A 25108-nucleotide genomic window follows, 5' to 3' on the forward strand; every position below is an offset into this window, starting at 1 on the left:
CACTTTGAGTAATGTATCATCGCTTTTTATCGGATTTGACTGTATGTGTGTATTTATTGAAAGCAATGTGCCAGTTTGCTATGAGATTGTTTGCTATTGTATTTTAAGCTGTGCCCATTGTTTTTTATCTTTAGATTTTGTACTTTCATGGATGCTTTTTGCACCTGAATAAAGTTTATTAAATCTGAATCAGAAGCCGTCGCAAAACTGGCCTTTCAGTTACAATGTAATGAATACAAACAAGTATTCTTCGAATATAGGAGAGTAGAGTTGGGTGTGAAAATATATCCTGCAAGCGTCTGCCGTATAATTGAGACCCCTCATCCAGAGACCCCGCCTGCTCCGTGAGAAGGTGGACCCTCAGGAGACTGAAAACGCTTTGGAGTAGAGAGACCATTATTTGTCCCTGGCTGTAGCTGTGATGCAATGACCCAAGAATCAAAGGGACTCGTGTGAGGCAGCCCCACAACCCCAGGCCTACCATATGATAATACCAAGCAGAAGTCATTTTTGCTGTTCTATGGTAAAAGCCTGAAAATGTACTCTCCCTAACTATCCCCTCTTTTTGGGGGCAGGTCTTTATTCCCAAAGTCTTGACACCTCTACAGCATCAATAAGCCAATGTCAAGGAGCCAAATGCATACCTTCTGTGTATGGCTTGATTCTGGGGCTCAGATTTTTCAACAATCACAATGCCATATAATGAATACAGTGTAAAGGGAGAGCAATGCGGATTGGTAGGGATACTATTTAAGAGAAAATACAATGTTTTGTAAAATAACCAATATTTTTGAAGACTTTCATAATAGACAGTGAGAGAATGCGTGTGTGTGTTTTTGTCTGTGCATATGTAAAAATCCCTGGAGAAAACAAAACCGACAGATACCTCACCATACCCGACTGAAAGCATCTGTATCCTACAATTTATCAGAAGCTACCCCCTGAAGGCCGTTAAAAAGTCACAGATTAAACCACTTTCGAGAATGTTTCTACTTCACACTGCTGTGGGGCCCGTTTTGCATTTTTTTTAAATGATCAAAACCGTGACACTTGGTTGGTAAATTATAGTCAATAAATATGTTTGATCAACATTTCGATTGCAGTAAGAAAGACACGGACTTAAGTGCTAAAAGGGCAACACAATGAGTAGGTGCAGGTAAAGCGTCTGAGACTTTGCTCTCATAAGCACATGGCTGTTAGGCTTTGAGTTATTCTAGTACATCAGGGTAAGAGACTTACTTGAGCGACAATGAACGGTATGCTGGACTGGACGTCGCCGCCACTGTGACCTCAACGGGGTATGTCCATCTTCACCTTCTAGCATATCAGCAGCCCAACATTTATCTCTAGGCCAAAATGAACTCAAGCAATTCCTCTTTGCCTGTTAAGCCGAACCACCATGCTGTCTGGTTAAATGTGATGAGTTGTCTCAGAAGATGGTTACATTCATTCTTTTCAGGTGTTGCCAGGTAAAGGGGTTCAGATGAAACACACACATGCACACATTCTGGCAGCTCTGCCCGTAATCTGGCCTGCTCACAACATTGTGAAGTTTCCTCTGGCATCCAAGGTTTTGAGAATAATGAATGACAGCAGGCGTATGGGCTCTAGTTCACAGTCCACTGTCTCCATCCACAAGGAAGTCATACAGCAGCTTTAACTTTAGAAAACGGAACAGTAGAAAAGAGTAGAGAAACGGAGTGGAGTCTGGAGGAAGACAGGCTTCAAGAGAAACTTCAGATGACGAAAGCACAAGGGACAGATAGACAAGGCAAGTGGAGAGCTCCACTGTGCATGCTCAGAAGTGAAAAGTTCAGTTTCTGAAGATGGCAGTGAAAGGCTGGCCTTTCTCTAGTTTATTAGAAGGCCGGCAGAAGACTTAAAACATAAATGTGTAACAAAAATATAGTGCTGCAGACAGTTTTTCAAGGACAGTCTACATGGAGGGAACCCAGAAAAATGGGTGGAAAAAAGACAGAGATACGAAGGAAGTACAGGAAACTGAATCAAAGGTTGAACATGAAGGTTCCCGATGCAACTTTTGCAGAATGCAAAAAGCTGGAGAAACTAGGTGGGAAATGCAGACGGGAGATACACCAAAGTAAGAATATGTAGTTCAGAAGAACATTAAATTGCTCAAAGGAAGTAAAGACTTTGCCAGTCTGGGAAAAGAGATGAAGAATAAGGCGAGCGTGCATCATTACCTCAGGAGCCATGCCTGGAATTGAGGGAATGCTTCCATTTTCGGCAGGAATGCTGTCGTTGGGGGAGCTGCAGCCGGACACAGGGGTGCTACTGCTGCTTGGGGAAGAGTCTACAACGACCAAGAGAAGACACACAGTCATATCAACGGATGATAGCCAATCAAAGAGAGCCTGAGCTTCCACCCAATCCTCTACAAAAGTGCATAAGTACTTGTTGAAAAGCATTGTGGGCTTTCTTGAGGTAAAATTCATATCTCAGATCATCATATCAAGACCCTTAAAACTAGAGAAAGGGGTGCCGAATCATTTGGCTCTGACGATGAAAGACATGTCTCAAATCAAAGTTTATGAGCCCCACTCATTGGTAGGCTATTAAAGAGGTGCCTGATCTAAGTGAACCAATGATCACAACTGTATAATTTTTTGCAAAACATGTTTTTCTGTTCCGGAAATCTTTCTGCGTACAATTTGTAAAGCAATCCTATTTAGAAATTTGGCGTTGGCATTGGCACAGGGGAGGGAATTTCTACAGAGGCAAAAAGAAGCACTAGGTCTGCCTGCTATCAATTGTTTGGTCAGGTAAATGAATGAATATGAATGTGCTGGTGTCTATGTCAACAACAATTTGTCAAAGATTAACTACACAGATCGTTTTCTACGCTGCCCACACCAGTTTCCAGATTACACCTGTAGCCACCATTTATCTTTATGAACTGTCAGCAACGAGGTAAAGAGAGGCCATATAGCTTTTTTAAAAAAAAGGTCACATAGAATCTGCTGTCCACAGCAAAAATGGCTGCCGTCTTGTCCACATGAACTAAAAAAGGTTTACATTTTACCCCAGGAGGTTACATAAGCTCCACATTTCAAACACAAGTCAACTGTATCAGAGTAGAGAATGAGAGCGACTATCTCAACATGACACACAAGATATTTGGAATATTATTATTAGAAACAAAATATATAAGTTCTTCCTTGTATCGGAGCACTTGGTGTGTTCATGTGGGTGATTTTTGGGCTTCTCTCAAAATGTCCACAAAACCCTATGTGGCTCATATCATTTTACTGGAGGGCTAATGGTTTAATCCCATAGAAACTATTTTGTGATTAGCATTTTCTCTCCATCCTTGATGTGCTCGTTACGAAGAATCCGAGAAGTAGTGTAATAGTCTGAACACCGGCTCTGTCAGAACACCGGAGCGAAGATGAGTATCACTGCAGAACAAAAGATGTGGGAATTCTTCAGGTTCAGACACCCGGAACCAAAAAGCAAACGGGAACTTTTTTACAGATTACCGCAAGGGTTCAATGGACAACACTTGATTACAAATCTGGAGGCAAAGGATTACCACTCAGTATCGTCTTACATTGCCAAAAGGCACCACCAACATGGTCTATCAGTGACGTCACATGTGCACTTAACGCTGATGAGATAGGTGACGTCATGTGTAATCTCATTAGTAATACATTCTTGGAGACGGGTAAAGTTGCACTAATGACATTTCAGGTCTTTTTTTTATTTTAGCCTAAAAGCTAATATAGGTTCAAGAAAATATTTCTTCAGTGAACTTCTGTCTCTTTGATTATACACCATGGATCTTCAGCAGCACTTTGAGGCATAACAGTAAAATAAATACACTGGTTTTCAATGAATATATTTTTCTATGTTATGAACTGATGTCTATGATATATGTCTAAATGTAAATTACGCATTTTCTCAGGAGAGCAGCAAAGAGTGGATGTCACCAGAGAAAGCCTACAAGGATAATTCTGATAGGGTGGCCCCTTGGAAATACCCACGAAGCTCTGGTGGGCCAGACACATGGCAGGCACTTAGCAAGTGTCTGATGCCATCACAACCCCAAAGTAGGCTCCAGCGTCAGAATACCAGTATAGCACACTAATGCAGAGACCAAAGTTAGATAAAAAAAACAGGCTCAGGATAACATTTTGATTCAATAAAAATGCCCGCTTTCTATACTACTGGACTACTGATAAGAAAAATAAAGAGGATGCAGTGGTCCCATCAAACAACAAAAAGTCAACAGGTGCACCAGCATAGCAAGAGAGCCATTATCCCGAACGCAGGTAGGAAAACAGAACCATTGCCACCAGGCTGGGGAGTGAAAACAGCATAATTGGAGAGCAATGAGACCTTCACTCCTCTGAGCATTGGTGCCAACGCATATATTAGTCTCATGACAGGTAAATCCCTGGATGGTTGAAAGTAACTCTTTGCCCCTATAGGTTTTATGGTCCTATTTTCAAGCAGTCCTTGTGTTTGGCAGAGCTTTCATCAAAATTGTAAGGATTTCTTTTGGGTTCAGATATTTGAATGAAAAGAGTGATTAAGCTGGAAGGCTACATTTTGGCAGTTTCCTATCAAGAAAGCAGTCAAATCAATGTGTGCCATTTCCATCAAAAACAGTTTGGAGAAATGTATTATTGTCGGCAAACATATGTATAAAACCAGTAACTTGCCTTCGTGGCCAGTTATCACTATTTTTTGCATTTACATTTCTCAACTTAGAACCATTCCACCAATTGTCACGAGCTTTAGAGTGCAAAACTATGTCTATATACCTACCCAAGGGTAGGTCGCTCCCCCTGCCGCTGCAGCTCCTCCAGCTCCTCCAGGTTCCTGAGTTCCTGAGACCCACCTAACAGTAAGTACCCCCCACCTCCCAGCCCCTCGCTCTGCCCCGCGCTACTCACCCTCTCTCCTGCTTCTTTTCTTCTTCTCTGCTCTTCCTCCTCGCTCCTCGTCTGTAATCTTCTGCTGTACTCTTCTTTTCCCCGTCTTCTCTCTTCTTCTCTTCTTCCTCATCTTCTTCTGTGGTCTTCTGCCTTCTGTTCTTCGTTTTCTGTATCTTCTTCTGTGTTCTTCTGTGTTCTTCCGGTCTTCTGCTCCCTGTTCTTCCGGTCTTCTGTTCTTCTGTTCTTCCGGTCTTCTGCCTTCGGCTCTTCTGCCTCCTCCGTCTTCTTCTCCCCGCGCCTGCCCTCCTGCTCCTACCTCATCCCACTCCCTCACTCGCATCCCCCTCTCTAGCTCCCCTATCTAACCCGTTCACTATCTACCTCCCTCCCTCACTCCTCCTATCTACCTATCTCTCTATCCCACTATCTAATCTCCCTCACTCTCCACCTCCTCCTATCTTCCTATCTCTCTATTTCCCTATCTATCGATTTCTCTATCTATTTTCTCTATCTACTTCTCTATCTTTCCACCCCCCTTCCCGCCACCCCCTCTATTACCTATCTTCCTATCCTCTCACTCTACCTCTCACCCTCACCCACCTCTACAACCCCCCCTCCCCTATCTTCACAACCCTACTCCTATCTTTCTCCCTAATCTCCTAAACCTCCTAACACTCACCCCCCTCCACACTTAAACCCCCCTCCCCCAGCTCTTCTCACTCTACCTGTCCCCCCCCTCGCGCTTTCCCGCCGCGACCTCCTGCACGCCCCGCCCCCCAGCTCCCATTCGCCCCCAGCTGACCCCTAATCCCCCTCCGACCTCATATGGCGGCCGCTGTGCAATCGCGCAGCGGGCGCGCCGCTGGCACGCCGGAGGCAACCCCGTCTGCGCCCGTCCGCGCATGGCCCGCGCCCAGCGCCACCACCCCTGGTCCCAAGCTCTCCCAAGCCCCGCTGATCCGCTACGACCCCACCACCCTCCACGCCCTCAACCCAGGACGCTCCAACACCTGCTTCCAAGCTCACCCCAAATGCACCCATGGACCCTTCGCCTGCATGCAACTCCTGCAAACAAATCTTCCACCACGCTACTACCACGACCACAAGCCCACGCGCCATCAACCACCTCAAGTGCATCCTAGTCAACGCTCGCTCCATCCACAAACACGCCGTCGAACTCTGGGACCTCCTAGATTCCACAGCACCGGACGTCGCCTTCATCACGGAGACCTGGATGAACGCCTCCTCTGCGCCAGACATCGCCACCGCCATCCCCGAAGGCTACAAGATCTCCAGGAAAGACCGCACCAACCAAGCAGGAGGAGGTATCGCCATCGTCTTCAAAGACTCCATCAGCGTCACCACCTCCACCGGAGACACCCCTCTCGCCGCTGAACACCTGCATTTTCAGATTCGCACCTACCCGAGGACCACCCTCAGAGGATCCCTCGTCTACCGTCCTCCCGGACCACGCGCCCCTTTTAGCGACGCCATCGCCGACTTCATCTCCCCACACGCCCTCGCCTCACCGGACTACATCCTCCTAGGCGACCTCAACTTCCATCTGGAACAAAACAACGACCCCAACACCACCACCCTGCTTGACAACCTCGCCAACCTCGGCCTCAAACAACTGGTGAACACCGCCACCCACATCGCCGGACACACGCTCGACCCTATCTTCTCCGCCAGCAAACACGTCTTCTTCAGCCACACCTCCGCCCTACACTGGACCGACCACAGCTGCGTCCACTTCACATTCCGACGCGAGACCCGCCACCTCCACACTCAACCCATCCTTCATTGACAGTGGAACAAGATCCCTGAAGAGCAACTCTTCTCCGCACTAGCCGCCAACCAACCCACCCTCACCACCGACCCCAACGACGCAGCCCTCAAACTCACAAACTGGATCTCTAACTGCACAGACAACCTTGCTCCCCTCAAACGCACGCATTGACAGACCAACACCAAAAACCCTCTCTGGTTCTCTGACACCCTCAAAGAATCAAAGAAAACTTGTTGCGCCCTTGAGAAAGCCTGGCGCAAGGACCACACCGCTGACAACATGAACGCCCTCAAGAACGCTACCCGCGAACACCACCACCTGATCCGCGCTGCCAAAAGGAACTTCTACACCGACAGACTGGACAAAAACAGCCACAACAGCAGAGAACTCTTCAGCATCGTCAAGAAGTTCTCCAACCCCAGCGCCAACGCCGTCACGCCCTCACAGGATCTGTGCGAATCCCTCGCCACTTTCTTCCATCGCAAGATCAGCGACCTCCACGACAGCTTCGGACACCAGACCCAACCAAACACCACCGAACCCGCACCCCCGGCCATCACCCTCAACAACTGGACCCACATCAACACGGAAGAAACCAAATCCATCATGAACTCTATCCACTCCGGCGCCCCTTCGGACCCTTGCCCGCACTTCATCTTTAACAAAGCCGACGACATCATCGCCCCGCACCTCCAGACCGTCATCAACTCTTCTTTTTCTTCTGCTACCTTCCCCGAATGCTGGAAACACGCCGAAGTCAACGCCCTACTAAAGAAACCTACGGCTGACCCGAGCGACCTGAAAAACTTCCGCCCCATCTCTCTTCTGCCTTTCCCAGCCAAAGTAATAGAGAAGACCGTCAACAAACAGCTGACCACCTTCCTGGAAGACAACAACCTGCTCGACCCCTCACAAACCGGATTCCGAACCAACCACAGCACTGAAACCGCCCTCATCTCAGTCACAGACGACATCAGAACCGTGATGGACAACGGTGAAACAGTCGCCCTCATTCTCCTCGACCTCTCGGCTGCCTTTGACACCGTCTGTCACTGCACCCTAATCACCCGCCTCCGCTCCACCAGGATCCAAGGCCAGGCCCTGGACTGGATCGCCTCCTTCCTCGCAAACCGTTCACAAAGAGTTTACCTCCCTCCGTTTCGCTCAGAACCCACCGAGATCATCTGCGGCGTACCTCAAGGCTCATCACTCAGCCCGACACTCTTCAATGTCTACATGAGCCCCCTCGCCAACATCGTACGCAAGCACGACATCATCATCACCTCCTACGCCGATGACACCCAACTTATACTCTCCCTCACCAAGGACCCCGCCAGCGCCAAGACCAACCTACAAGAGGGTATGAAGGACGTCGCAGATTGGATGAGGCTTAGCCGCCTAAAGCTGAACTCTGACAAAACGGAAGTCCTCATACTCGGCAACACCCCGTCCGCCTGGGACGACTCCTGGTGGCCCACGGCCCTCGGCACCGCACCGACCCCCACAGACCACGCCCGCAACCTCGGCTTCATCTTGGACCCTCTTCTCACCATGACTAAGCAAGTCAACGCCGTGTCCTCCGCCTGCTTCCTCACCCTCCGCATGCTCCGTAAGATCTTCCCCTGGATCCCCGCCGACACCAGAAAAACCGTGACCCACGCCCTCGTCACGAGCCGCCTGGACTACGGCAACACCCTCTACGCCGGGACCACAGCCAAACTCCAAAATCGCCTGCAACGCATTCAAAACGCCTCGGCCCGCATCATCCTAGACGTACCCCGCAACAGCCACATCTCCGCATACCTGAGACACCTGCATTGGCTCCCAGTTAGCAAAAGGATTACCTTCCGACTTCTCACCCACGCACACAAAGCCCTCCACGACAAGGGACCGGAATACCTCAACAGACGCCTCAGCTTCTACGTCCCCACCCGCCTCCTGCGCTCCTCTGGCCTCGCACTCGCTGCTGTCCCTCGCATCCGCCGCTCCACGGCGGGTGGGAGATCTTTCTCCTTCCTGGCGGCCAAGATCTGGAACTCCCTCCCCACCAGCCTCAGGACCACCCAGGACCACTCCGCCTTCCGGAGACTCCTAAAGACCTGGCTGTTCGAGCAGCGTTAACCCCCCCTTTCTTTTCCCCTAGCGCCTTGAGACCCGCACGGGTGAGTAGCGCGCTTTATAAATGTTAATGATTTGATTTGATTTTGATTTATATGGAACCAGAGCCCTCATCTCAATGAAGCTAGAGGTATACTGCTTTATGGAGACAGATCCCCTGACTGCTTGTAACCAGAGCTCACATCTCAGTGGAGCTAGTATGGAACTAGGCTCCTTGACTGCATGTGGCCTGTGACTCCGTTCTTAATTATGGAAGATACTCTATTTCTCTAGAAAAGACTTCCAGAGTACATGTATCCTGGGCCTATTTTCTTAATAAAGGCAAAAATATAAAGCTCTGTGGCAAAGGACTCCCTGACTGTACGCAGCACGAGCCTCCTTTATAATGATTCTAAATATATTCAACTCTATGGAAACATGCTCTCTAACTCTATGTGACCTGAGCCCTGTTTGGAGCTAGGTAGGATACTAAAAGGCTATAGGCAGCCAATTTCTGAATCATGATACAGCAGGTGACCGACCCTCCTATTATGGTCTGTTCACTGTATTGCTCCTGCCAGTGATGGATAAAATACCTGAAGTGCACTGAGATGGAGATGAAGTCAACCCTCTTTTTACAGTGGTATTACATGCTGGAAAAGCAATACACTTGGTCCTCAGAATTCTACATCCAGTACCATTAATAATTCTTAGCTACCTCCTAGGTGCATATTGGAATTCCATATATTTATAGTTCACCATTTCAGCTCCTACAAACAAAGAGCCACCTACCTATCATCCACCTATGCATGAAACAGGTCGACTGCAGAAAGGGGTGAGCTGAGAATTAGGACATCTAGTACTCTCTATACCAGTAGTTTCAAACCTTATGACTTCTGTGGACCCCCACTTCATCATTACTGAAACCCAGGGACGCCACTGAATCGTTATTGGAATCTGGGGACTCCCCCACTGAGTCATTATTGGAAGCAGGGACCCAGGACTAAACACTGGTGATGATTTGAACCGCAAACCTTTACAAAAAATATACACAAACATGCATTCCATCAAACACATGCACAAATGATAACACATTTTATTTATTTTGCAAATACAAAAAACAACTTTAATAGTGAGGTCGGCTTTTCTAAATTCAATAGAAGCCACACACCGTCTATATTATATTGTTTAATGCACCGCCATTGCTCCCACAAATTAATCTGTGGATACCGATTTAATTTTTAGCCTGCAATTTCACATTTCATGACATTTACAGTATGTTTTACAATTTTCAATCGTATATTCAGCCACTTTATTTCTATACAGTTTATGAATCTGTTAATATTAGTTAATTTTTTAAGCAATCACGGACCCCCATGGAGCCTTTGCAGACCCTCAGGGGTCCCCGGACCACAGGTTGTGAACCACTACTCTATACTATGCTCTATTGTGCTTTATTGTCATCTTTTCAGGGATTGTGGTGGTTCATATAATATCTACAAATTAAATGTCATGTTGCCTTCTAAGCGTGTTCTTGTATGCTCAGAGTGCCTAAGATCCGACTCTGAACACGGAGTTTGCATATGTTAGTAGTCCTTCTCTTTTCAGGTTTGTCACGATATTGATTTGACAATCCAGCAACCATATCCTTGTCAAAATGGTTGAGTTTATTTACCAGGATCATTTTCCAAAAGACAGTCCCGAAAAGAAAGAGGGGCATGGAAAACCTGAATGCCAGTAATGAGGAATGGGCATAAAGAAAGGTGTACACCTCACCTTTTCGAGGAACATCTGCAGTTCTCATGATGTGCTAGAGACGAGTGGCGGCAGCTACGGTTGTACATCGTTTCCTTACAGACGTTTCTTTGCAGAGTTGACTACCTGCTGTCAGTGCTAGAGCTCAGTATCCAGGTACCGGTTGCAGCAGGCCCTGGTAACAGGTAGTTTTATGTGCATTAGCCTGGGCGGTGCCCAAATGTCACAATGCTTGGAACATCTGACACTTTGATTGTGCCCTCGAGGAACCTTAGTATTTAGTATGCCATGACAGTCAACGAAAGCTGGGCAGGTTCAGGCTTCTCCATGAAGACGCAGGGGGCACCAGTAGAAAGATTTAATGCAGTGACAGCGGAAAGTGGCATGGGAGTGTGCTGTGGCTTTCTCCCAAAGGTAAACAAAATCGGTGCATGACAGTGAACAGGTGACGGTGGCATACCCTCGCGTGTCAGAACACTGAAGACATCTTTCATCAAAAGACCTTGATTTTTGAAGCTGAATGAATGGGAAATTAAAACCCAACGTAAGATACAATGTGGTCAAACATGGACTTTGTCCCTTTGTGACAGGCGCTTGATATGGCCGGTCACCCAGCTTGCACAAGATGGTGGGTGTGTTTAGGAAGAACCTAAAGCCTCTGCCATTTTAAACTCAAGCTACCATGAATATAAAAAAGGGACTGGCATTGGGTGCTATGGAAATATCTTTGACTCCAGTTTTCTTCAATAAACAACATTCAAGTACGGAGAAAAAAACCTCAGCATTCTAAAGAACAACCTGCGATGGTTACTGTCAACAAAAGTTGTGAACTTATATTCACATGTGATTTTTTTTTATTTTTTTTTAGGTCTGTGGCATTTCCGGGTTGGTTGACAATAGCGGCATTTTATTAAGTATCAGACATTCGATTACTACTCACAGACATTTGCAACAGCAAATCCAGTGTCACGAAACTCCCAGGCTTGGCTCAGTCTATTTTATGCACTCTGTCAAAGCCCAGTTACTTTCGAAACTGCTGCTACTGAACTAAGTAGGGGCCCAGTGCTTGGCCATCCAACTTCATTCTGTGCCAATGGATAACCAGACAGGATCAATAATTGTACAACAATTGTACACCACGAGTAAGACGTCAAATGGCCAGTCCCTGACCTTCGACCAAATGTTTGTGTTATCATCACTCATGGTGTATCTGGGGTCTTGCCAGTAATGCAAAGTGATGATACCTGAACTAAGAAAACCTACTAAGATGCATAGCTGTCTAGCTTTAGGTTAAGCATGGCCGCAAGCAGGCAATTTGTAATCTCAAAATAGGTGTCTACCATTTTCCAAATCTACAGAACTGGCTTATCAAAAGATCTGTTGCTTAAATAACATGTACTCATAGGTTACTAAGGAAGTAGACAATTCTGCATAGCTCTTGTACCTTCTCTGTCCATGAGATTACACTCTGGAAAATTAGTCAACATTTCTCCACAAACTACCTAAAATTACCGTTAGCATAAAATGTTCAGGGGGAAGAGTAGGTTCGTCTGAATTTTCAACACATAACTATCCTACTCGGGGTGCTGTCGTATTTTTTTTTTCAAATAATGGCTACTTCATAAAGCCACAATCTGCTGAATGTGCAGCCTGCCCATCCCGACCGCCAGTAACATGAATGTTTTTAGGATGTACCTTCTTGCTGTGACAAGAGGAAGGGGAGGTTAAGAGGTTCTCACGTTGTAGAAAACACATCTAAGCGCCTTTGGTGCAGATGGACTGAATCTGCTCCAAGAGCTTTACCCTGACTCCTTCTCCACAATCCAACCCTTTCCCAGCTGAAACATAAACTACTGTGCAACTGCTCAGTGCCTTCTTTTCAGCAGCTACCCAAGAAAATAGCCTCTATGGAGCCTGAAGTAAGGACAAAAAATAGTGCACTCCAATAATCCATGCTAGCAGGTATTTAAGTTAAAACATTGAAATCATCCAAAATAAAGGGATGATTCCTACTTATCCCAGATTACTCACTCTCTTATAATATTACATTTTTATAAGGAAAGACTCAGCAGCTGATCTACGCCTATCTGGTTGGCACTACTTTTGATGGGTCTTACTCTTGCTGCTGGCACCACACGGAAGCGTTTTAAATTCAGAAAAAGCTTAAAAAATTAAATGCATCATTTGCTCAATTGTCATGACCAAACATTGGGAGTAACTTCCTTAGTTGCCATTTGTGCCTCATATGTATGACAGAAATGATATACGCAAGGCCCATAGAGGTTTGCGCTGTTTCATTCCAGTCCTGGATAAGAAGAACAAATTAACAAACTAAAGTGAATAGCACAAATCATCACTCCACCCCAGATGATATTTGACTGTTCATTTACTAGGCAAGAAACTTTTCAAGCTGAGGCTTTGTCAGAGAAGAAGAGAATTGAGTTAAGAAGTCTGAGCACAGCTGGTGATTTTGGAGTGGCTCATCTAACTACATGTCCAGTGAAATTCGACTTTAGAAGAGAAGCGCCACCTACCGATGGTCTCAGGCGGCCTCCTCTTCAGCATGGGAGGAGCGCTCTCCTTCCGGGTCAAGGGGTTTTTCCGCCGGTCGACTGACTTCTTTTGTTTGTAGCGTACTTTCAGATTGGGCTCAGATGCTAAAGAGAGGACAAACACCTATTATTGCAATGTTCCTCCCTCTATAATTGCTTTAAAGCTGTTTTATCCCCCACCTTGTTCCACACTACTAAGAGGTAACAGCTTGCCTGTGGGTATGGGTGTAAACAGATGTCCCTCAAAATATTTGGGACACAGCTTATATCCTCAAACTTGAGAGATGAGTTCTAATAGCACATTGGAATCAAAAATAAACTATAAACAGAAGTTCAGCTCTGGTCCAGGAACCTGTGGTAAGTACTGTACCTGTCTTTCGTAGCGGGAAGTGCTCTGGAATGTCGCTGGGGCTAGTCGCGAGCTGAGCTGCAAAACTAGTAACAATATTAGGAGGCGGTGGTTCTGGTTCCACGTGCTCCAGAGTCCTAGAGGTAGAAAGACAAAATGCTAAGTTCATTTGCCACTAGACAAGGCCAATGATACTATAGTTTACACAGTGATATCTTATAATCGAACAAGCAACTTTTCCCTTTTCCCATGTGTGTGTATATGAATTTACATAAAACAGCTATAGAAAGGCTGGAAAGGGGTATGAATGAGCAGGTAAAAATAAAGCTTTGCATGTTCAGTGACATCCACATGGAAGACAAAAGCAAGCAAGGAAAATTAAATATAACAGAAGACAGTGATTTGAACGGAGAAAGAGGTGCTTGTGAAAAAAGAGCCAAACACAGAGGAGAAAGAAAGTGAAAAAGATAGAAAGAACGAGAGAGGGCACAGCTAAAGAGAGCGAGAAAATAACAAATAAAAAGAATGTCATATAAGCAGGAAGGAACATTTAATGTTAGATGGCCAAGCCCTTGTAGAACATGATGTCATGGTAAGGCAAGAAAACCTTGAGGAAAATTTAGTAAAAATAGTGGTGCTGGAAGAAGACACAGGCATTAAATACTTCAGTAGTACAGATGCAGCAGAGATATTGCATGTATTACATTGCACGTTCTGTTTCTAGAGCAAGTGTTCACTAGTAATGCTTGATGGTGGTGGCTGTGATAAAAAAAAGGCTGGCCCTCATGTAGTCTCCCTGTCTAGCAGCCTATACTCTTGGCTGACTGGGCTCTGTGTGTACTTAAAGTTGTCAGAGAGTGTTGGAAACAGTCAGTAGGATCCATCCCCTTAAATTGACCATAGGCCTGAGAAGTTATGGGATCATGCACAGCTGAGCGTCTGGAATGGAATGCTGCTGCTGTGTTGTTCATAAATGGATGTGGGCATTGGCTGTTTGACAACCTTTCTTTGGAATTAACTGACTCACCGACTCCCTTCTTTTAGAAGAAGATACCTGAGTATCCAGAAATGTGGAATGGCATGTAAACGTCATGCTGAATGTGCTAAACCTACTTTACGTCTGTCTCTCTCCCCGACACAGCCCAATTCATATTACCTCTTTTTAACCCTCTTTACTCTATCAGTTCTGTTTCTTGCCTTGGGACTCCTCACTAGCGCACATCTCAGAACTCACTCATCACTTTGGTTTTGCCTTCGTGACCTCCTACTGAGTTCTTTCAGAAATCCTTTTTGAATTGGTACCTTATGTGTAATCTATTTTATGGAAGAGTATTTGTATGTGTATGCCTGACCGTGTGTGTGTGTCTCCCCTTACCCACGCGGAGGTGTAGTTGTAAGTATTTCTGTATATGACTTGAATAAAATGAACCTAGTTGCAAACTCACATAGCCTTGTTATAATGAGGGTAACACACAGGGTTGTGCAGAAGGAGGGGAGAGCAGGAAGCAGGGCATACAGCCTCTTTCGGAGTGTTTGCGGATGAGCAAGACATTTGATGCTACGAGTTGCTTTATCACTATGAAGATACATCGTAATGGCGACAGGCACAGAAAGGCATCAGAGATTGTAGGCCTGACCCCATGTGGGGACTCTGTAGACAGCAGGGAGCCGACTCATCTGCGGTGAGTAGTGAGATCTAATTGCCTCATAGTTTGCAGTCGGACTTGACTTAGCCTGAAGTTTATACTGATGTCACTTCACACTGTCCTGGAATAATGTGGACTGAGAAAGTAAGCAAATGTGACCATTTTCACACAATGCACACTATGAACTAGAGTCTTGGGGTAAAAACCTTGTCAGGAGGCCAGTGAAACAGAATGAGGGCGGTCCCTCCGACACCGCCGTATCTCACCATCATTCGCTCCATGCTACTCTACCCTGTCTGCACATCTATATCACTTACCCCTCACTTTTTCCAGAGAAAGGTGACGGTTTCTGGCCCATGTCTTCCTTCTTCTCCCAATACCTTTAATAGTGTCCATTTTGTGACCTCCTCACGGTATCATTCCGCTTCATTGCTTCAGCACCCCATTTCTTCCGATCTCTTTCTGGAACTATGTACAACATCTTTATATCTCACCCCACCTGAGCATACCTCTCCACCAGATTCGCATCAGTGTTCCTCTTTCATCCGTGTTGCTCTTTCCCTCATTGAAGCCGAGACCCGTCAACACTTTCTCTCCCACCTGAGATTCATGTCTCTCCTTTCAGCCTCACCTCCTCCTCCTCCTCTTCCTCCTTGAGTCTCTCTCATCTTTGACAAGGACTTATAAGTGCATCCGGATGTAGATTCAAACAGTACCCATTCTAACCACATGCATCAGAATGAATTATAATTTATTTATCTAGGACAGTAGCCAGGTCTGTCTCACTTGTATTGGATATTAGATTCAGACAATCTGGTGGGAGAAAACGGGTCCTCATATAATTATATTTTTAGGAGTACGGCCTACCTCACTTTCTTTTATGTACTACGGTCACACATGCATGCATACACACACACATGCACATGCACACATCACTTCACCTCCTCTCTCAAGGCAACCAGCAGAGACTAAGGGCCATATGCAACAATTTAAGGAATAGCAATTACCTAATTGTGATTTTCTGTGCATCACAATTAGAAAATTGCAATTCCTAATGTATGATACACATTGAGTTTCATTTAACGATTCCCAGTGGGTCGCAAATTGACATACCCAATAAATATTATCGAGGTAGGTCCCAGTTTGCAACTCAATAGTAATTGCAGCCATCACAGAGATGGTGGCCTGCTGGGGTCAGCAAACCAGCTTGTTCGATTGCTTTTTAATAACGCAATCTTTTCTTTTTGTTAATGCAGTCCATTTTCATCAAATTAAAAGGGGATGCATTTAAATAGTAGGCAGTGGTCCCTTGAACTACTGCCTTTGTAAAAATAAAAAAAAAGGGGCTGCAGCTCGTCAGCCGACCATGGTGGACACTTGGTCCCTTTGCTCTTCTCTGGGCCGTATTTTACCCTGGGCTATCTTCCACCCAGGGTCACTGCTGGCACCAGGACTGTATATCTGCTGACTGCAGAGACCCCCAAAAAGGTTCCTCTGTGATGCTTGGAGCTTTGGCAGCTGAAAGAGACCTCAGAGAATCAAAATAACAGATCAAACAAGTAAAATGGGGCAGCTGCAGGTCGCAACATATACCGCTGACAGAGGCAACTGAAAGCAGACCTCGGGATTGCAATGATTCTGTCGGACCCGGGGCACCTCTCCTAAGTGCGGCCTAGGACTGGTGGGTGATGCTGGACTTGGACTGGCGGAGGCCCCGATGGTTTGAGTGGCAGCAGCCCGGGCTGCAGCGGTGGAGGATGCGGGCTGTGACATGGACTGTTGCCGCAGATAGCAGACTGCACGCTCTGGGGTAACTGAGCGAGAAACTACCAATGCGGCCTTTCTCTGGCCATCCGTGGCACGTGAACAACACTGGGCCCAAGCCAGTCCCGGGGTCTGGAGTGCTGGGGCCAAGCTAGAGGGCCACATGAACATCCCGCTGGGCAAACACAGGGGAAACAGCTGAGTTGTTGCTGGCCACCTGGGTTGTGGTACGCCCTCCCAATACGGAGTTGTGCCCACTGTCCCTGAACCTGCACTGTGGTGGGAGCTGGCACCACTCCCATAGAACTGGGGACCTGGTGAGCATTGCACCCGCTCTGGGTGTATTTAAACATTGGAGATGTCTCCCCTATTGGTGGCCCAATGCAGCAAACGTACATCTGCAGAGGTGAGAAGGAGTAAGGTGGACCCTGCCTGAGAAGCAGAAACTACTCGAGCGAGGAATCTTTGGGCACACGTCCTTGCTCTACCCAGAATAGCGTGTGGGGGAGGCCCAGCCTGGTTCTGCTGGCCCGTGCTTGCTGCTGGTGCTGGGTGACCGCATAACTCCAGAGGAGACGGTAATGATGTAAGTCTAAAGCTTGACGCAGAAGGTAATTGGGGTTGGAGTTTTGGCATCAGGCCTCTTGTTGGTGCCTAGTGGGGGCCCCTATCGTGAATTTGGAGCACTGGGCCAGGAGGCAAGGTTTGCAGTGCTGGTCTGTAGTGTTTGATAACCCTGGTAATGCTGTTTCATCGCTAGTATCGTAGCGCTAGATGATACATCACCCTGGCACAAATGCCTCAAGCTCCAGTACAATGCCCATCTACTGGTGTGCCAGCTGCCAATCTCTGCTCAGTGCTCAGTGGGCTATATAGTGCCTGTGGCATGCAGGTCTGTACACAGCTGCGGGACTGGAGGTCTTGACCATGTGTGATCCCCTGAGAGGCCTTGGTTTTGCTTTTGAACTTTAGGAACTAGTGTACAAAGTGGGCACCTGTTGATTACTTGGGAGCCACAGTGGAACGACCTGGTCATATTGGCGGGGACGTGGGCCCTGTGAACTCTACTCTTTCAGCTGTGACTTTGTTGCAAGCAGACGACTCCTCCACAACTAAGGGGAAGCCACATGCTAGACCACCAGGCGCGAAGGGAGGCCCATGAGACTCCTTCCGGCCTGTGACGTTGGATAAGGGTAGAACCGAGCCCATTCTACCTCCCGTCAGCTTCATCTGGATAAGATACTTACAGAAATAGCTGACCACCACAAACTGGCATAAAGGACGAAGGATGTAGAGACAGTGGTAGGCGACTTATGTCTTGACCATCCAGCGCTGACCCGACAAGTGATGGACTTGAGCGACATGGTGCTCACGCTTGAAAACCGAGCTGAAGGTGAGGGCTGCTATCAGCGACACAATGTACAAGTCGTGGGGCTACCTGAGGGTACAGTGGGCGTAAATATGGTGTTTTACCTCATGAAATGGCTTAGGACAAAAGTCAGCCCAAATCATGTCACCCTTTTTTGCTCTGGAACTAGCACATACGGTACCAGCTCTATCCGCCGACACCTGGCCGCCCACCCTGACCTGTGGGGGGCCAGGTAACTTAATTTCAGGGACAGAGATGTTATACGACAGAGGGCAAAGGGGGCCCGTTCGCTCTCTGTAATGCCATGGTGTCCCTGTTCTCTGACTTTCCCTCAGCTGTGCAGGACAAGAGAGCCTCCTTCTTGGAGGTGAAGCGAGAGCTCCAGGAGGAGGGTCTACAATACTCAGTGATGCTCCCAGTCAAACTGAAAATAATGTTGGATGGTACCACACACTTCTGTGAAGACCCTAAATCGGCGATGGAATGGCAGGATGCCTACAGATCAGGGTCGGCCCCAGTGGTTCCTGAGACCGCTGGAGGTGAGACCAGAAGTCGACAAAGCAAATGCTCTTGGGGAGCTACTCGCGGCGGGCCTCTAAAGAAACCATCACAGTCCCTGAGCAGCCATGCATCAAGGAGCAGCAGAGATCACAGGGTCATGTCTGTCAGACTAAGAGGCTGGTTCCCCATAAGAGCAACAATCTGGGGAATTGGAGTCCAAGGGACCAATGGTAAAAGGCGGACGTCTCCTAGAGATGTCTCCACAGTCTAGTGAAGGTTTGATCTGAATTGCTACACCTCACATAGATTTGTTTACTGAACTTGCCACTTTCCGGAACCTCCACCTTCTGGCACTGGGTTGCTAGGTGCCTCAGCCTTTGCCCCTTATGTCATAACAGTCATCTAGCTTCCCTGCCTCCAAGGTGTCTATGGAGATCCCAGAAAATACCTTGGTTGATGGTCACAAGGCAACTGGGTGAAGGATACCCAGGCGGCCTCATCAAGGTCACAGTGAACCCCTGGGTGGCACGCTCTGCTGTGGCTTGAGCAGGAATGGTGGAACTGGACAAAGTTGACCTACCTCTCAACATTTGACCCCCTACCAGGAGTCTGTAGGAGTCATGCTTATAACAATGTTCTTCTATCATGTGTTTGGGTGACCGACAGTTGCTGTGCTACTCTTGGATTGGGGAGTTCGGAGTTGGGGTTTTTGTTGTTTGTCTCATGGAGTATGCTGTACCTTGTGGTGTGGAGTGGAGACACTGGGTTGGTTTGTACTCGACTCGGTGGGACACCTGCACCAATTACTTATAGGGCTGTTCACCATCCAGGTGTCACGATTCTGACATAAAACATTCAGAGAATGGGATCAGCATCCAAGTGTCACAATATCGACCGATATAATAGGCACAGGGGGTTCACATTGCTATGCTACAGGAGACCCACTTTACAGGTGTGGGGGTGGACCACTTGCTATATGCCACCATTTATATGCCACCTCCTATTCTGCATATGTGTGTGGGCCTTAGTGCAGATTAGGGCCAGGACCCCTTTTGAGCAAGAACACTTCTCTGTTGCTAAAGAAGGGAGATATCTCTTGGTCAAGGGCAGATTGATGGTTAAGGAAATTACACTAGGGAGCATCTATGTACCGAATCAGGACCAGGTAGTTTTCCAGTCCCTCTCAGCGCCACTGGGACGGCTTGTGACTAATGGTCTGCTCCTGGGAGGTGACTTTAATTGTGTCACGTATGTGTTACTGGATAGTCTTATGCACCCTCTACCTGGGACGCAGGCACATAGAAAGCGATGGGCCTCCGTGAATGTCTGCAGCACTGTGAACTAGCTGACATCTGGCAAAGCCAGCACAGGGTGGAGCGAGATGTCATGACTATAGGAATTACGTAGCCCGGGCTCACAAGGAGGAGAGACGATCAGGAAGGTTGCTGGGTTGGCCTATCAGGCCCAAGTCTTGAGGCGCTACCATCACCCAGCCCCGAGCAGCTGATGGCACTAGCCTTTACTCCCCAGGCGCCATTAATGATGCGTTTAAGGACTATTATTAGATGCTTTACCGCCGCCCAGAGATGCTTCTGGAGGGTGAGCAGATGAACTTCCTGGACCAGTTGCCGCTCTGGATATTACCTCATAGAGCCAGGGGTGACCTGGGTGTCCAGTGACAGTCCAAGAGATTAGGCATGCCATTAAAGAGATGGCTACTGGCAAAACAGTGGGCCCAGACAAACTCCCTGCAGAGTTTTACTCCACGTTTCTGGCCCTCCTGGCCCCGAGACTGGAAGCTGTTTAAGCAGAGGCAATGAGATTGGGAACCCTGCCCGAATTCACGAGAAATGCACTTGTAGCTCCCCTTCCTAAGACTAAACTGCTGGGTGCTCCTACATCTGCATTTTAGCCCTTGTCCATGCTTAACATGGATTTCAAGATTCCTATCGCTTTATCCTGGCTCATAGCACCTCTCTTAACCTCAGTCGTCTATATCATGTCCTCTATAACTCTGTGGAGCACGCTCTGCCTGGAGTCATAGTCATGTGGGTGCACCTTGAAAAAAGGCCTTTGAAACGGTACAGTGGGATTTTTTAACTGAGGTCATGAGTCGGGTAGGGACAGAAGAGGGCTGGATCAAATGGGTCACACTGCTGGACACCAGTCCAACGATAAGTGTCAAGGCGGACAATGTGATCTTCCGTCAAGATGACACCTTTAGGGGCACGAGACAGGGTTGGCCATTATCCCCTCACCTATTCACCTTGCCCATCGAGCCTTTGGTGGAATTATTTCATCAAGAAGGTAGGGGCAGTGGCATCGTTGTGGATGGACTCAAACACATAATTTCTCTCTATGCAGATTACCTACTGCTCTATCTGTCTGACGGTCCTACTGGTGCCCCAGGAGCGAACCAGTGGTTGGAAGAGTTTGGAATGCTTTTGGGCTAATGGGTCAATAGGGCCAAAACTGACCTATTTCTGGTAGCACAGGGATCCCAGCAAGCACTAGACTTTCCTCCTGTTCTGACCTGGTCTCCCTCATCCTTTAAATATCTATGTGTTCAGGTGTACCACACCTTGGAAGATTTGCACTAGGGCAACTTGGATGGGGCACTCCAATCCCTTAAATCTTGTGTCTTTTCTGGCGATCCCTATGGCTGCCAATCATGGCCATTTTGAAAATGGTAATGCTTCCTCACTTATTTTATTTTTTCAAATCGAATTGTATTTTCTCTAATCTCCCAGTTCGGATGCCGGCCTCCTGGTTACGACAACTGGATGTCCTGCTTCGCAATTTGATCTTGAGTGGGGGCAATCATAGTGTGCCACTGGATGCTCTGTGGTGTCCACTGGATAAGGGTGGACTGAGGGCTCCCGGTGTCAAGCTGTACTTCTTGGAAGCCCAACTAAAGTGGGTACCCCTGTGACGAGTTAATCTGTATGGGGCTGGCACCCTTATCAAGACCTGCTGCTGGCATGGCTGCTACGATCAGCAGTGGTTATTCCAGGGCCCGGTACACTGTTGATGGTGGCTCTTAAATGGTGGTGGCACCGCATAATGAAGATTAGAAACGTGCCTCTTTATGCCCCGGCCCGCCTTTGGTGGGACTGGCTCATGGGGACCATATTGTCTGCTTCGCGGCCCTGCATCTGTTGGACTAGGCGGAGGCTGGAGTGGTATTGGTCTGGGACTGTTAGCACCTGGGCACCCTCATTTCTTTGAATGACCGGTCATCCCAACATGCTTTGCCGCTTGGGACAGTTCCAGATTTACAAGGCCTGGGTCAGGACTTTTGAGGGTCTTTAGGACTGAGGCCGGGAAGAACCGGTGACCCATAGAGTGCTCCAATTGCTGCTGTCTATAGGGTTGGCTCAGCATCTGGTAACATGGTCTGTAAGGCCCTGATTGGGATGGTGCACAGACCGTTGGCAACACTTTGGGCCAGATGGGGCTGAATCTTGGGTTATGATATTCTGGACTTGGAATGGTGTAGGATACTGGCATACCCCAAGAAATTCTCCAGAAACAGGAGGCTGAAGTATATCCAATTTGATTACTTTCACATGACCTGCCTGTCGCCCCACAGACTTCAGATCATTTATGGGGGTGAACCTGTGAGTGCCCCAGGTGTCGACATCCCGACGTGGACTTTAGTCATATGACTGGAGGCTGCCACATCTTGAAGCTGTTTTGGTATCTGGTAATACTATAATTTGCATGATACTATGGCCCATACTCGCCTGTGCACAATTGAGATTTGCCTTTTTGGGTGAGGGTTCCCCAAACCTAACCCGCAGAAGTTGTACCAGAATCTTGGGTTTGGCTCTCATATCAGCGATGAGACGAACTGCAGTGGCGTGGAAATTTGTGGTGGGGCCAGTCCTGAAGACTTGGGTGAGGGATGCCATCATGTGGGCTAGACCAGAGGAGAGGGTCTTGCTTAGAGAAGATACATGAGGGATATAGAGATGCCCAATAGCTGGTCTGTGGATGGAGGTTTTGGAAAGCTGGGAACACCCAGAGGGTGATGTGGGGTATGCAAGAAGTGGACTGGGTTAGATGATGGTGAACTGGGTGAGGAACATGGTACTGGGTTAGGAGAAATTGCACACTGATAGGAGCAGGCTCTTTTTTTAATTTTTAGGGTCATACACCTCGCACTTGCTGTCTCCCCCTACCCCCGGTTTACCCTGTGTTTTCCCCACTTCCTTCACCCTTACATATGGCAAGATCAACCTTGTAAACACTAGAGTTTTGGGCCCCATCATACACATTTCTCTACTCCTACTCTGATACTACTCATTCCCTGCAATATGCATACCCACTAGATAGTTAGATTACAACAGGCCAGAGCGCTTGCGCGCTCAACCTAAAAAATTATCTGTGAGCTTTAACCCACGCCCATCACTATCACTCGTTCATGGGCTTGCCTTTCAAAAAATCCTTTATCATTGGTAAATACTTTACGTTTGTCCCTCCTTGGGGCAGTTTTGTTACCGCCTTGGTCATCGACCCTGTTACCTAGATAATTGCACGTTTGCCGATACATTTGACTGAGAGCAAACGTATGTTCCCTTTAGTGAATCTACTTCGCGCTCACAGCAGCCGTGGCACTTTAAAACAGCTTGCTTATGTCAACTATTTTACTTTTCATTTTCAATTTATGTGACAGGAAAAGTTCAGTTAGGAATTTACAATGCTAATAGCTCTAACTTGAGACAATGCAAGACCCATTGCATTACAAATGCTTGTTCTTTTTACTTACATTCATTTCCATGTTTCCCCTCTTCCTACCTATTGGCCCAAGGTCTGCGGTCCAAGGGGACCATAACACTTTTATGCAACTGCAGCAGCTCTGTCTAGGCTGAGTTGGCAACCATACTGTGGGGAAAGATTGGATCAGCACGTTGCTTTATTTGAGTATGGTCGAATGTTTCTAACACATTGTAGGTTTGATCTTGTGTGGCTGTTTGATGCTTTGTAAGTTATCATGCCATGACTGTGTTTCACATGATTATTACCTGCCTCCTAATCAGCCTTATTGAAATATGGCTCTGCATATTGTACATTGTTCTAACAAAAATGCCAATAAACATATGATTTAAGAAAAAAAAAGTGTTTGTGAAAAAAAGAGACCATAATTCAGTCGCAAAACATTTATAAATAGCATTGCAATTAAATATTCGGAAGGGATGTCCTAAATATGCACGTTCCAAGTACCAAATCTCAGTTTGTGTTGGTACATGTGAAAAGGCATTTCTGCAATGGAAAAAAGCCTGATTCACAGACATGGGCTGCTTCTAACCACAAACATTTTTTTTTACATATGGTCCTAAGTCATCTGAGGTGCATAGCAAGGACTGACTTACATTTTTGGGACAGCACAGGTTTAATCACCTGAACTGCACAGCTGAGGTTGAGACCCGGAGGTAGTGGGCCTCACCCTTTTATAGGCTCTGACAGAGCATGATCAACTTAACAGCTGGGCCAGCTCACTTGTAGTAGACAGCATTTTCTGGCTCAACTGTACTGCACTGCAGGAAATGACTCACTTGTAGAAGATTTAGAGGACCAACTTACCTGTAGTGAATAGGAGGGCCATTCCTGTTGCTCATGCTATTCCGCTCCATGACCATTTGCTGCTTTGTTGCTTCATTACTTCGCTGCTGCTTATTTCGTATCAAAATGGCTAGTTTTTGTTTCACAGCTGGACTTGCATTGGCACCTGTGGACAAATCAAAAGATAAATGTGACCTCAAGAAGAAGAGACTACTGATGTCTCTCCCAGGTTGCACCAGGAATCTAATTGTATTCTTACACAGAACTGGAGTATGGGAAACAAATAGGGACATTGTTGATGTAGATGTCTTAATTACTTGTAGAAATTAGAAATCAAAATCATATAAGAAAGAGGAATGGCCGGGAAAAGGTAGACAGGCTGCGTTGATGACCACAGCACTTGCTATCGTAATAGACAAGGACTAATTATGGAACGCATGTATTGGAATCTCCGCAGTGAGCGCATGTGCAGTTAAATGTTTTTGTCAGTCAGTGACAGCACATTGACAACAAGCAAGAAACAGACTTGTGCATGGTTGGGGAGCAGTGAAAAGGGAGGAGGCTAGATCTAGCAGAGCCAAGCCTCTGACCTTGTGCCTCGCTACAAAAATGAGATACATTGAACATTGCTCATTTCCTTTTATATTTTTTAATTTCTCCTTTGCAAATTGTGATTATTTTATTTCAAAAGTATTGGTACCACAAGCTAAACACCTAGAATTCTGTAGTTGCATTTATATTATATGGTCCTTCAGGTTGCTTCTCGTATGTAGGGTCTTTTCTTGGCTGAGAAAACAGCCCTCTTATCTCTTCATGGCCC

General features: G+C 46.9%; 1 protein-coding gene across 3 annotated transcripts in view; it reads right to left on the reverse strand.

Annotated features, from left to right (window-relative positions):
• Nucleotides 1-25108, reverse strand: part of HDAC7 (histone deacetylase 7) — a 531422-nt gene that overhangs the window by 185753 nt on the left and 320561 nt on the right. For all 3 annotated transcript variants that reach the window (XM_069231044.1, XM_069231043.1, XM_069231042.1), the window contains exons 4-7: nt 24310-24454; nt 13465-13580; nt 13077-13199; nt 2205-2314 (exon numbers count right to left, since the gene is read on the reverse strand). In XM_069231044.1, coding sequence (XP_069087145.1) covers nt 2205-2314; nt 13077-13199; nt 13465-13580; nt 24310-24454 — 494 coding nt within the window. The remainder of the gene's footprint in view (nt 1-2204; nt 2315-13076; nt 13200-13464; nt 13581-24309; nt 24455-25108) is intronic.

The sequence above is a fragment of the Pleurodeles waltl genome, chromosome 4_2, assembly GCF_031143425.1.
Source record: "Pleurodeles waltl isolate 20211129_DDA chromosome 4_2, aPleWal1.hap1.20221129, whole genome shotgun sequence".
Classification (NCBI taxonomy): domain Eukaryota; kingdom Metazoa; phylum Chordata; class Amphibia; order Caudata; family Salamandridae; genus Pleurodeles; species Pleurodeles waltl.